The following is a 13,367-nucleotide window of genomic DNA, read 5'->3' as shown; positions in this document are numbered from 1 at the left end:
TTGCAAGTATTCTTATTTGCTTTTTGATTGCATTTTATGATTTTTTTTTTTGTGCTGCTGAGTTACATTTCCATCTCAATATTATTGATCTTTTTCTTTGTCACTTATATATTTACTATAGTTTTCTCTGGTTTTCCTTTTTGCTTTGTTGTGTATATTTTAAATAAAAATTAATTTGTTGAGTGGTGTGAGGTAAGGGTTTGAGTAACTATTTCTTCTCTGAATAAGCAGATAGTTTTCTTAACCTTGTTGGGTAATCCATTTTTGCCTTGTGGTATATGATTTTCAAGGTGATTTTGCATTTTTCTTTTAGGCGCCTTGCTGCCCTCCAAAAAAGAAGGGAACTTCGAGCAGCTGGCATAGAAATTCAGAAGAAAAGAAAAAAGAAGAGAGGAGTTGATTATAATGCTGAGATTCCATTTGAAAAAAAGCCTGCTCTTGGTTTTTATGATACTTCTGAGGAAAATTACCAGGCCCTTGATGCAGATTTTAGGAAATTAAGACAGCAGGATCTCGATGGGGAACTCAGATCGTAAGTCACCTTTCTGATTGTGGACGTATAGAGCTACAGGGCACTTCTGTGAGGGGCCGACTGTTACCTTTGTTAGCCAGGTTTCTGCGATTAGAACAGTGTGGCTTTCATATGCTTGTGTTTACCTTTGTGAGAAAACCAGCGAACCCTGGCTGTGATGTTTTTAGTATAAAATTTGATGTGCAGTTCTTTCTGAAAACATTTTATTTGTGCACATGAGTGTGTCATGTATGTATGCGTATGTGTGTGGGCTATTGTGTCCTAGTGCCTATTTGGAGGTCAGAGAACAACTCTCAGTTCATGTGGGTGAGGGGGATTGAACTCAGTTCTGTCAGGCTTGGAGGCCAGTGCCCCTATGGTTAAACCATCTCATTAGCCTGGTGTATAGTTCTTGAATTAGAGCTTGTGTTTTAGTAGACTGTTTACTCACTGATGACATCTCAGCAATTTATGTACATTTTTGAACAAGTTGGATATTTTGCTAATGACCTGAGAAATCTGTCCAACTCTAGCCTGCCTCTTTTTTAAAATTAAATTTATTACCATTATTTGAGTGTGTGTGCATGTATTTGAAGGCCAGAGGTCGATGTTGGGTATTCTAAGGGGGCCGTTCACCTTGTCTCCCTCTTTCTCCCATGCTAGGCAAGAGCTCTACACTGAACTATATTCCTAGCCACATCTTGTTTTTTGACACAATGTTTTCTTCTTTTTTAAAAAAATGTGATTCTGGAGACTCAAACTTGGGTTTTCATTCTTTCGTGGCAAACATTTTACTGACTGAGCTATCTCCTTAACCACCCCTTCCCCTTAAAACAGTTTTTTTTTTTTTTAAAAAAACAACACTTCGTGTGTGTGTGTGTGTGTGTGTGTGTGTGTGTGTGTTTTATGCACATGCACACTTGCAGAGGTGATGAGAAGTCAGGACAACTTTGTGGAGTTGGTTCTCTCCTTTATGTGAGTTCTAGGAATCAAACTCAGGTCATTAGCCTTATGAGGCAAATGCCTTTACTTGCTGAGCTATCTCAGTGGCCCAGCACCTCATCCTTTTTTTTTTAAGTGAAAAACTTTTGCTTTTTTTTTCCTAACATGAAATTGAAAGAAATAAAATAATTGCATTCTTAGATCTTTATAATTTGGTGTAGTTAGGTAGGTGTATTTATAGTATTTTTGATTCCTTTTTTGCCCAATTTTTAGAGATATCTATGAGTTTTTGTGAGTCTTATTATTTGCTTGTTGTAGGGAAGACATTTTATGATTGTCAAGGGTTTTTTGTTTTCCACTTGTTCATTTCCATTTTGTTGACATGAATTTTTTACTTAGCAACTATCAACCACTATAAAACAGGATTTTCTTGCATGTATCCTGTTGTATTTATTTCTTAAATTAGGACCTTTGTTTAGGTAGGCTTTTCAAATACATTAAAGAAGAAAACTAGTCATTTGGAAGGAGTACACTGTTGTGGGATGGAGAGGAAAACAGATATAACTCCAAAATACTGCTCCAAGGCTGACTTGGACATTCAACAACCTTTTTTTTTTTTTTTTTAAATTATTTTTATTTTATGTGTATGTGTGTATTGCCTGCACGTCGATAAGTGCACCCATGTTGTGCAGTGCCCACAGAGGTCAGAAGAGGCTGTCAGATCCTCTGGGACTGGAGTTACAGACAGTTGTTAGCTGCCATGTGGATGCTGGGATTTGAACCCGGGTCTTCTGCAAGAACAACCAGTGTTCTTAGCCGCTGAGGCATCTCTCCAGCCCCAACATCCAATACCCTTTGAGTGTCATTGTCATTATGAAAATACCCTTAAAATTTTTTTTGTGTGTGTGGGGGGTTGGCGAGAGCAGGTCAAGGCACCTGCTGCCAAGCCTGATGACCTGAATTTGATCCCTCGGACCCACATAATGGAAGGAGAGAACTGACTCCTATATGTTGTCTTCTCTACCACATGCATGCCGTGGTACACTTGTGCCTTCCTTGCCCCCAACTAATTCACCAAAATGTTTAAAAATTTTTGTATGAACTTTTAAAAATCATACCAGTTTATTAATAGTTTTTAGAAGAGATTTCAAATTCATGATTTTTTTTTTTGGTCTTTTTGAAATGGGGTTTATTTGTAGCCCCAGCTGATCTGGAATTTGCTATGTAGACCAGGCTGGCCTCAAACTCACAGAGATCTACCTGTCTCTGACTCCCGAGTGCTGGGATTAAAGGTGTATGCCATCACACCCAGCTTCATGATGTATTTTTATTCCATTCTTCCATGTCTGATTTTTCTGCTTACTCATGTCCATCCTTTTCCTATGTGAACAAGTATTTCTATGAAAATATAATTAAGTATAGTTAGGTTTTTCTTTTGACATTATATACAATGTCTTTATAATTTTATATTTTAAATTTTAGTGCTTAAGTTAGTGTACTCTGTTTATAATCCTATTACTATTCCAAGTTCGTATTCTTGATTATAGTAGATAAGTAATGACATAGGGAACAACTTAACATTATTTTTGTCTTTTTTAAAAAAGTTGTGTTTTCTTTTTAGAAATGGGTTTGCTCAAAGACTGTGAATATTTATCTAGCTTTTAATACGGCCTATGTATGACCTGAAAATCTTCTCTGCCTTGATCCATGACAGTGAAAAAGAAGGAAGAGATAGAAAAAAAGACAAACAGCATTTAAAAAGGAAAAAAGAATCTGATTTGCCATCAGCTATTCTGCAAACTAGTGGTGTTTCTGAGTTTACTAAAAAGAGAAGCAAACTCGTGCTTCCTGCCCCTCAGGTAATCTGATAAAAGTTTCTTGTTGTGTGAGTTTATGTGCTTTTATTATGTATGCTGAGCCACATAAAGACAAGTCATGGTGACACAGCCACAGCTTCCCTATATGAATACCAAATCAAGTATTAAACTGCCATTGGTGGTTTAGTCAGTAATAATTAACACTTAGTACTTAGCAGCAGTTAGGGCTGTAGGGACTTTTTCTTTTTAGCTGGCAGAGTAGTTATGGTTTGGCATGGTGAACTTTAAGCTGCTTGGAATATTTGTTGTGTCCTTTTTCTCTTTGAGATTATAGTTTGGGAATTTTAGTAAAGAAGGAGATCCTCTCATTCCATCACAGGCTTTGGCCCTTAGCTATAACTGGTGAGAAGCAAGGAACTTTAAGGAACCTCCTGTTTTGTGTGGTTGGGGCTGTAGTTGTAACTTCAGATAAGTGTAAGGGAGTAGAGGAAAGTCTCAGGAAACTGAGAGCCGCTTTCCCTGGAGTGCCTTGGTCGCATGGACACAGGATGTAGACATGAGCACAAGTGAATGTTGTCATATTCCCTGTTTGTGGTGGTGAAAGTTCTTAGCTGAATTTCCTGAATATTTTTTGGGATATTTCTTTTGGTAAAATTATGGAGATGAGATTTTTAGATTTTCTTAGGATCTTGTGGCTCAGTGGACTGTGTATGACATTTTAATATTTTATGTGTATGAGTGTGTGTAAGTGTACCCATTTCATGTGATGCCTGTAGAGGTCAGAAGAGGGTGCCGGTTCCCCTGGAACTAGCATTACAAACAGTTGTTAGCCGCCATTTGAGTCTTGGGAACTGAACCTGGGTCCTATGCAAGAGCAGCCAGTGCTCTTAACTGCTGAACTATCTCCCCAGACCCTGCTTATGATGTTTTAATTGGTTCTCTGTAGTTTTTTTTTTTTTTCTTTTCATATTGATAGTTTGGTACAAACACTTAATATTGGTGCGGTCAGTCAGTATATTTGTTTAAAAAATTTGAAATACATCCTTTATAGCTCAATTGTGAATTTTCCTCCATAGTGTAAGGAAGATTTAGAATTTTTATAAGGGTAATTTTTAAGGACAAAAAAGTACCAAGTGCAGTGAAGCCTTAGGTATTTTTGATCCAGTGTTAGCTGGTCATCTTTCTGAAACAGGGAAATATAAATTGTATTGTTTCTTCATTAAAATGTTGTTTACTGAGATAATTTTGTCCTTTCAGATTTCAGATGCGGAACTCCAGGAAGTTGTGAAAGTAGGCCAAGCAAGTGAGATTGCACGTCAAACTGCTGAGGAGTCTGGCATAACTAACTCTGCCTCTAGCACTCTTTTGTCTGAGTACAATGTCACCAACAACAGCATTGCTCTTAGAACACCTCGAACACCAGCCTCCCAGGACAGGATTCTGCAGGTATGTACAGTGAGCCTTACGTGCTGCTGATTGTCCTTAAAGTGTCATAATGGACAGCAGTCCTGAATGCACAGATTCCAAGGAATTTCTGGGGAGCTGAGTGAGCAGGCTTGGGAATCACTGTCTTAATTTATGCCACTTTGGAACCAGCTCTTCTGCCTTTTTTTGTACTTGTCAAGAAAACACAGACCTTACAAATTCATCCTCAGTTATTATACACTCAGAATTTTGTCTACTAATTCAGGACTTTGAGGAGGTTTACATAGGGTTTCCAAGTAAATATGGGAACTATCCAGCAGAGAAAAAGCTTCTAAAAACAATCTTGTGGTTTTACATTTACTTTTTTTGGACCCTGAATACAAGTAAAGAATGTGCTGTGGCTAGGTAAAGTGTCAGGGAAACTTGTTTAGACAGGCTGGGACAGAGAGAAGCTACCCACCCATAGAGGAGCATGGAGGGACCCAGACGATACAGAATACAGACATTTTACTATTACGAGAATTCTATTTTAAAAAAAAAAAATTATTTTATTTTACGTGTATGAGTGTATGTATTGCCTTCATTCATGTAAGTGCACCTGTGCTGATCAGTGCCTGAGGAGATCAGAAGAGGGCATTGGATCCCCTGGAACTGGAGTTTAGGGATGGTTGTTAGCCACCATGTGGGTGCTAGGAATCGAACCCGGGTTCTCTGTAAGAGCAACCAGTGCTCTTTAACTGCTTAGTCATCTCTCCATACAAGAATTCTTTGTATACTGTAGATATTAGTCTTTTTCCTGCTGCACTATTCAGGGTTTTCTAGAGGTACAGATCCATAGGATGAAAAAAATGTATGTTTGTGTGTCTGCGTGTGTATAAACATGCCTTGTGAGTGTGGGCTGTCACTTGTGGAAGTCCGTCCTTTTAGAGTCAGTTCTCGCCATCCTGTGTCTTTTTCGAGACAGTTTCCTTGTAGCCCCAGCTGGCCTGGAACTTGATATGTACACCACAATGGCCTTGATCTCATAAAGATCTGCCTGCCTCTGCCTCCTGAGCACCAGCATACCCGACTTCTGTGCCTTTTTCTAAGAGTTACATAGTCTTGGTTTTTTCATTAAGGACTGTAACTCATTTTGAGCTAATATTTCATATGTGATGAGGATCCAGCTTTATTTGCATGTGTTTATCTAGTTTTTTCAGCACCGTTTGTTGAAAAGAATGTTCCTTATTGTATGGTCATGACACGCTTAAAAAAAAATATGTTAAGGGTTGGCAAGATGGCTCATGGGTAAAAACACTTGGTGTCAAACCTAACAACCTGAATTCAGTTCCCAGATCCTACATGGTGGAGGAAGAGAATAGACTCCCCCAAGTTGTCCTCTGACCTCCATAGTGTGCGTGGCCCACACACTTAGACATGGAAAAGAGATAAATAAATATAATTTAAAAAATCAGTTCAATACTACTGAGTTCAGTTCCACCCCATTGCTGTATGTATCTGTTCTCTGTTTATTGCTGACTGTCTTGGTTCCTATGACTTTTTGTGTGTTTTTTGGGACAGGATCTTATGTAGCTCGGGTAGTTCTCCAACTTGTGATCCTCCTGGCTCAGCTTCTAGAGCATTGGGATTGTGTACCACCAACTCTGACTCTTTTTTGTGATTCTAATGTGGGCTTTGGGAAAACTGAGTGTTAAAGAGGATTGAGGTAATAGGAGAATGTTAAAGTATCTAAGAGGTTTAGAGGCTAGGCCATATTAGTAAATTTAGGGTTTATAATTTGGATTCATCTTCTAAAAGACAGTGGGAAGTTACCTGTAAAGTAAATGTATCTGAGAGAGAGAGCAAGAGTGAGAGAGTGAGCCAGCCAACAGTCAGTCTTATGTGTGGTTCCTCAGGAACAGTCTTTTATTTTCGCTGGGAAGCAGGGTCAGGTCCTCATGCTTCTGATAGAAACACTTTAGCTAAGGCAGCTCCTTAGCTGGGGTTGTTTGCTCTTGGTGGCTACTGAGAATTGGCAGGGCTGCTGCTATTGGTTCCCAGGGCTGGCACAGAAGAAAACTAGACAAGAAGCAGAGCAGTGCAAGGACACTGAGAACTGGCAGCTGCTCCATATGTGTATCACCACTTCCCACAAATGACATCCTGCAGTGTGCAGTGGTTGCTGCCTCACCTGGGTCACCGCCACCTTTATTTTGCCTTTGATGAGCTTTTACCCAGATGTATATAAGGAGAGAGATTTGGGGAACATTTTAGGATGACCACCTTGACAGAACAATTTCCCACGTAGGGGACAGAAGCACCAACATTCTACTGGGTTATCTCCTGTTGGGTGAGACTGCTGGAGTTTTGATCAGATCATTTTTGGGTGTTTTAAAAAAATATTTTATTTTTATTTTATCTTATTTATTTTATTTTATTTGTGTGTTAGTATTTTGCCTGCATGTATGTAAGTATACCCATGTTGTGCAGTGCTCATGGAGATCAGAAGATGGTGTCATATCCCCTGGAATTGGAGTTTTATGTGGTTGTTAGCTGCCATGTGGGTGCTGGGACCCAAACCCAGGTCTCTGCAAGAACAGCCAGTGCTCTTAACCACTGTGCCATCTCTCCAGCCCCATTTTTTGATGTTTTTAAGCATAGTCTTGTACCTTTGACTGCTTATAATCCTGGCACAAAATGTAAGTCGTGTTATCTCTACTCTTCTGGGAGTATATATTTTGTCATTTGACCCTTATTATCTTTTGTAGAAGTTCTAAGTCTGCAAATTTCTTTCCAGGAAATACTTTGTATTTGGAATAGCAAAAAATACTCAGGACTTGGCTAGTCTGAAATTCTAGGTTCTGTCTCATGAATAAAGATACTCAGAATAATGGAGAAAGTCTTGTTACAGCTATTTTCATTTTGCCTTGTAGCTTAGTGGTTAGTACATTTACTGTGCTCATTATTCTGTGGGTCAGGAATTCGCACAGATGTGTAAAAGATACCTTCCTGTGCCTCAAGATGCTGGAGACCTCAGCTAGGAACATTTGCCACTTCAGGGCGACTTGACAGGTAGTAGCTGGAATCACATAGCATATTGTCTTTCCCAGGTCTAGTAGTTGATGCTGGCTGTTGGTTGGCCACTCAGCAGGGTACGTGGAGTGGATATGCTTTATGGGTTAAGCTATCTTTAGCACAGTGACTTTTGAGTACTTGTATTTCATGGTATCTCGGGCTCTGATTTGAGAGGTGTGGTGAGTGTGGGTGGAAAGCTACATGATCATTATTCTAAAGTAGCCTTGGAAATAGATGGAAAACCACTTTTACCACCTACATTTAAGGGAAAGGGAAGCAAGCCCCACTTTTTGATATGAAGAATACTGAGGTTGGGTTGCAAATATGGTGCAAGAGATACAGTTATGACCATTCTTTTTTTTTTCTTTCAATTTTACAAAAACTTTATTGAGAATTTCATACATGCACATAAGGTGTTTTGATCAAATCCATGCCCACTCCCTTCCCTCCAACAGTCCCCTCTCTGAAGAGGTAACCCTAAAATCTTTTAAGGATTAGTTACAAGCTCCCAAATACTTTTGACAATTTTTGGCCTTGGAACAGAGTATGTTGCTAACAGGCCCAAGGACATTTTGACTTTTAGCCAAGAAACTGGCTACATTTCTTTGGGTCTTTTTACCCTAATTGCCTAGCCAATTCCTACCTCCTATTCTTACTACGCCATCCTCTGAAGGGGTTACCAAATTGCCAATAGGGAATAGGGATGCTGACCACTCTGGCTTCTTCCATGCTGAACAGGGATGCAGGGTGAGGCTATTGGAGTACCCCTTCAGTGGGTCTATCTAAAAGACTCCCAAATTTCATAACTCTTGGTTATGACCATCTTTGAAGAATAAAGTCTGCCACAGACCCTGAGGTGGGAATTAGGATATTTCTAAGTGGAAAGTTAGTTATGGCAGATCCTGATGAGAACAGGATCAATCTGCACTAGTTCTTAGCCAGAAGGCTGAGAAGCCGTAGAGCACGATTGGTTCTCTATAAGGACCAGGTGAGACTTCCTGGTCCCATGAGTTTTAGGAAGTGGATTGACTGCTTGGAAATTTCTTACTTCTCTGTAGAAGAAACAGAGACTCAGAGACGCTTAGGATAAAGAATCAGTGATGAAGTCAGACTAAAATCTGGGTGCTGTGACATTCGGCCTCAGCTCATATTAGGAACTTTGAATTCTTAGTACTTTATGATTGTAAAGAGACCTGGCATAGATGATGGGAGAAGCTCCTGGGTGATGGTAATTTCATATGTGAGGTCACTGCAGTGTGTTTCCTTTTTCTTCTTTTTTCTTTGATGCAAGGTGTCAGCTTAGGCTGGCCTCAAGTTTACTATGTCCCTGAGGCTGGCCTTGAACTGCTGATCCTCCTGCCTCTACATCCTAGATGCTGGGCTTACGGGCCTGCCCCATCCACACCCTATCTTAACAAGTAAATTTTATTCCAGAACTTCTGCTGGGATGTGTTAGGTTGACCAGGGAAATGAAAGTATTGATGTCTGTCATGACAATAGTATTCATTTTCTTGTTTTAATTGAGAGGATGTGTAAGGATTCTGCCTGTGTCACAACTTGTATAATAGGGAGGATTCTGCTAGCCTGTCTAAACTCTTACACACCCTTCTTTACCTTCAGGAAGCCCAGAACCTCATGGCTCTGACCAATGTGGACACCCCATTGAAAGGTGGACTTAATACTCCATTGCATGAGAGTGACTTCTCTGGTGTGACTCCACAGCGGCAAGTTGTACAGACTCCAAATACAGTTCTCTCTACCCCTTTCAGGTATCGTAAAAGTCAACCTGTTCTATATTTTAGAAGAACTTGAATCCAAGAACTTGGGCTGCACCTATTTTACAAACAGGGTCTCCCTATAGCCCCAACTGGCCTGAAACAGGCTATGCAGACCAGGTTGGCCTCCATCTCACAGAGCTCTGCCTGCCTCTGCCTCCTAAGTGCTGGGATTAAAGGCATGTGCCACCACCATGCCTGGTTTTGCACATTATTTTGAGTAATGTTGAAAGCAAATGGAGATATCTGTTCAACTTACCTTTTGGTGTCTCCTTATTCACAAGTGACACACAAGAAAGAGTAACATCCAGGAAGTGGCTTCTTTTTTCAGTTTCAGCTGCTGAATGTCATCATCTTTAGGAATGCTGGGTATTTGATTTTAAAGTAGCTCAGTCCATTGGTAATGACCATTTGGTGAATTTTGCAAAAACTATAGTCCATGCACATGTATTAATACTACTTTTCTCTAACATTTTATTAATTTTTAAAGATATATTTAAATAATGTGTATGCACCTCTGTGGGGGAATGTGCACTTTAGTGCAGATGCCTGTGGCATTAAATCCCCTGGAGCTGGAGTTTGAGCTGCCTGATGTGGATGCTGGGAACTGGACTTGGGCCCTCTACAAGAGCAGTGTGGATTTTTAACTGCTGAGCTATCTCTCCAGCCCCATTTTAAAAAATTAATTAATTTTTGATGTGTGTGCACACATGGCCGTGGCACTCGTGTGAAGGTCAGAGGACAACTTGCCAGAGTCAGTTCTGTTCTTCTCCCAAGTTACCAAATGAGTCACAGGGATGGAACTCAGGTCATCAGGCTTGGTGGTAAACACCTTTACTTGCTGAACCATCTTGCTATCCTGTTCCCAGAATTTTATTATGAAATTTTTAAACATTCAGAAAAGCTGAAAAAATGATAATGTGAACATCCTCATTCCACCACCTAGTTTCTATTGTTATTAGCATTTAGTAAAGTATATTTACCCTATCCAGTATCCATCCTATCCAGTATCCATCCAGCAATCCAACCTTTTTTTTTTTTTTGGCCTTTTTGAGACAGGGTCTCCCTGTAGCCCCAGCTGTCCTGGAACTCACTATGTAGACCAGGCTGGCCTTGAGCTAACAGAGATCCGCCTGCCTCTGCCTCCCGAGTGCTAGGATTAAAGGCATGTGCCACCACGCCTGGCTCTATCTTATTTTTTAAGGTGTTTCTAAGTAGATTATAAATTATCAGTCCATTTTCATGCCACATGTATATTAACTGGATTTCAGTATTTATTGCAATGCTTCTGTTTTGTTTTAAGCTATTGCAAAAAAATTTAAATTGTGTGTGTGTGCATGTGTGGGTCAGAGGACAATTTTGTGGCATTGATTCCCTCCTTCCACCTTTATGTAGGCTCCAGGGATTGAATTGAAATTGTCAGGCTTGCATGCCAAGGACTTTACCTGCTGAACCATCTCACCAGCCCAAGCTGCTGCTTTAAAAAAAAAATATTAAAAATGTTTGACAATTTCATATGTGTATATAACGTACTTTGATCATTTAAGATACTGCTACATGAAGAACCTTTTTAGTATAATTGCTCTAGGAAGGAACAAGTCATATTAAATGTACTTTGTGCTTTTAAGGGAAGGGCTGAATCCTTGGAATTTATTTAACATCCCCACAAGTCCATTACACTTGTGTATGACAGCAAAGTCAGAAAGCATTGGATGCTAGGCCTTGTATTGAGGCTGAGGAGACCCTCATCTCCATTTTCCTGTGTGCATCTTGTCTCTCAAATAGATGTAAGTTCCCTGGAGGCAGGGACCGTGTCTTAAATGATAAATAACACTGCACCTATTGGAAGTAGCTGTCTGATGATACCATCAATCTGGAACACAGCCAACAGACAGGAAGTAAATAACCAAAAAGTAGAAAGGTTTTGAGTAAATATAAGTTGGATCTTATTGCTAGGAGAGTCTACACTCTCAGAGCCTGTTCATAGATTTGACTCTGAAAGTGTGGTGTTTGGTTTCCAAACAAAATATAAAGGGACAGGCTACTTAGGTATGCACTGATGAGTGTGACATGAAGGCTAAAGACAGTAGGAAGAGAGGTGATATGAGATGAACACACTGAACCCAGAAAGAATCACCTGGGGCTCTTGAGTGTGGTGGTGGCCTCCTTGCCTACTGCCTGCTGTTAGTTACTAAGGCATCAAAGGTTGAGCTAATGTTTGGTGGACCTACTATAGAAAGGCAAGAAGATGTCACATGTTATGATAATTAGAAGCCAATAAAATAAAATTACTTCATGTAAATACTGTGCTCATTAAACCCAAACACATCCAATCTTGGTAACTCAAAAACAGCCAAGTTTTGGTGTATTTATTCCTTATTTTCTTTATTCCATGAAAGCACAGTTCACTTTTATTAACTGAGATATTTGTTTGCCTAGGACACCTTCTAATGGAGCTGAAGGCCTGACTCCCCGGACTGGAACAACCCCCAAACCAGTTACTAATGCCACCCCAGGCAGAACTCCACTGAGAGACAAGTTAAACATTAATCCAGAGGATGGAATGGCAGACTATAGTGATCCCTCTTATGTGAAGCAAATGGTACATAAGAATTCTCTCTTTTGTTTTTTTTGAGACAGAGTCTCCCTGTAGCCCCAGATGGCCTGGAACTCACTATGTAGACCAGGCTGGCCTCGAACTCACAGAAATCTGCCTGCCTCCGGCTTCCGAGTGCTGGGATTAAAGACGTGCCCCCTCGCCTGGTGACAGTTCTCTTTAATATTCTTAATTTTTCTTGTGTGGTGCTGGGAATTGAACCTGAGCCTTCAACATGCTAAGTAGGTGCTCTACAGTCTGAGCTACATCCCCAGCCCTAAATTACTTTATTTTCCAATAGCCCACAAATACCAAATCAAATGTAAATCTAGCTTTTTTCCCTCTCTGTCCCTTCTGTAGCGTGTGTTGATGTGGTGTGTATGTGTATTTCAGTGTGTGTGTGTGTGTGTGTGTGTGTGTGTAGGTCAGAGGACAATTTGCAGGAGTCAGTTCTCTTTTTCCACCATGTGCATCCTGTGAATCAAATTCAGGTGATCAATCTTGGTGGCAAGCCCCCTTATTCACTGAACCATCTCTCTGGCCCTAAGCTAATTGTTTTAGGAACTTTTTTCCCCTTTGGCTTTTTTTTTTTCATTTTGATGGTTTTGAGAGGTCTCCCTGTAGCTCCAGCTGGCCCGAAACTCACTATGTAGACCAGGCTGGCCTCTCTCTCATAAAGTGCTGGGACTAAAGGTGTATTGTCACCACGCCCTGCCTTTTGGTTTTTGAGAGAGTGTCTTGTTATGTAGCCCAAGATGTCTTTGAACTTATGGCAGTCCTCCTGCCTCAGCCTCCTGAGTTTTGTAATTAGAGGAATGTGTCGTCTCAGCCTGCTGTTTTAGAAACTCTTACAGAATCTTAGAAAGAATTAATATATATGAATTGAGAAGGACTGATTCTTTTCTACAGGAAAGAGAATCTCGGGAACATCTCCGTTTAGGGTTATTGGGCCTTCCTGCCCCAAAGAATGATTTTGAAATTGTTCTGCCAGAAAATGCTGAGAAGGAGCTGGAAGAACGTGAAATAGATGATACCTACATTGAAGATGCTGCTGATGTGGATGCACGAAAGCAGGTGGGTGATTGCTGGAAAGAAGCCACGGTGTGGCCGGATGAAGAGGGGATTGGAGAGTTGTGATATTTAAACCAGATTTCCTAAGTCACATCATTTAATAATAATGTATCCACACGATGATTTATATACTCAAAATGTCTTGATAGGTTTCTTAAAATGAGTATATATATATA

The 13,367-nt window shown here is 40.2% G+C and overlaps 1 protein-coding gene across 1 annotated transcript in view; it reads left to right on the top strand.

The window, feature by feature from the left end:
• The window catches only part of Cdc5l (cell division cycle 5 like), a 46,493-nt gene that overhangs the window by 12,102 nt on the left and 21,024 nt on the right, over nt 1-13,367 (top strand). Inside the window, exons 6-11 of the mRNA XM_008829031.3 lie at nt 314-532; nt 3,168-3,312; nt 4,528-4,716; nt 9,370-9,518; nt 11,964-12,126; nt 13,030-13,194. Of these exons, the coding sequence (XP_008827253.1) occupies nt 314-532; nt 3,168-3,312; nt 4,528-4,716; nt 9,370-9,518; nt 11,964-12,126; nt 13,030-13,194 (1,030 nt within the window). The remainder of the gene's footprint in view (nt 1-313; nt 533-3,167; nt 3,313-4,527; nt 4,717-9,369; nt 9,519-11,963; nt 12,127-13,029; nt 13,195-13,367) is intronic.

Source organism: Nannospalax galili, unplaced genomic scaffold, assembly GCF_000622305.1.
Source record: "Nannospalax galili isolate Female #2095 unplaced genomic scaffold, S.galili_v1.0 scaffold653, whole genome shotgun sequence".
In the NCBI taxonomy this organism is placed as follows: Eukaryota; Metazoa; Chordata; class Mammalia; order Rodentia; family Spalacidae; genus Nannospalax; species Nannospalax galili.
Note: the sequence above shows the minus strand (reverse complement) of the source record. Positions and strands in the feature narration are given on the sequence as shown.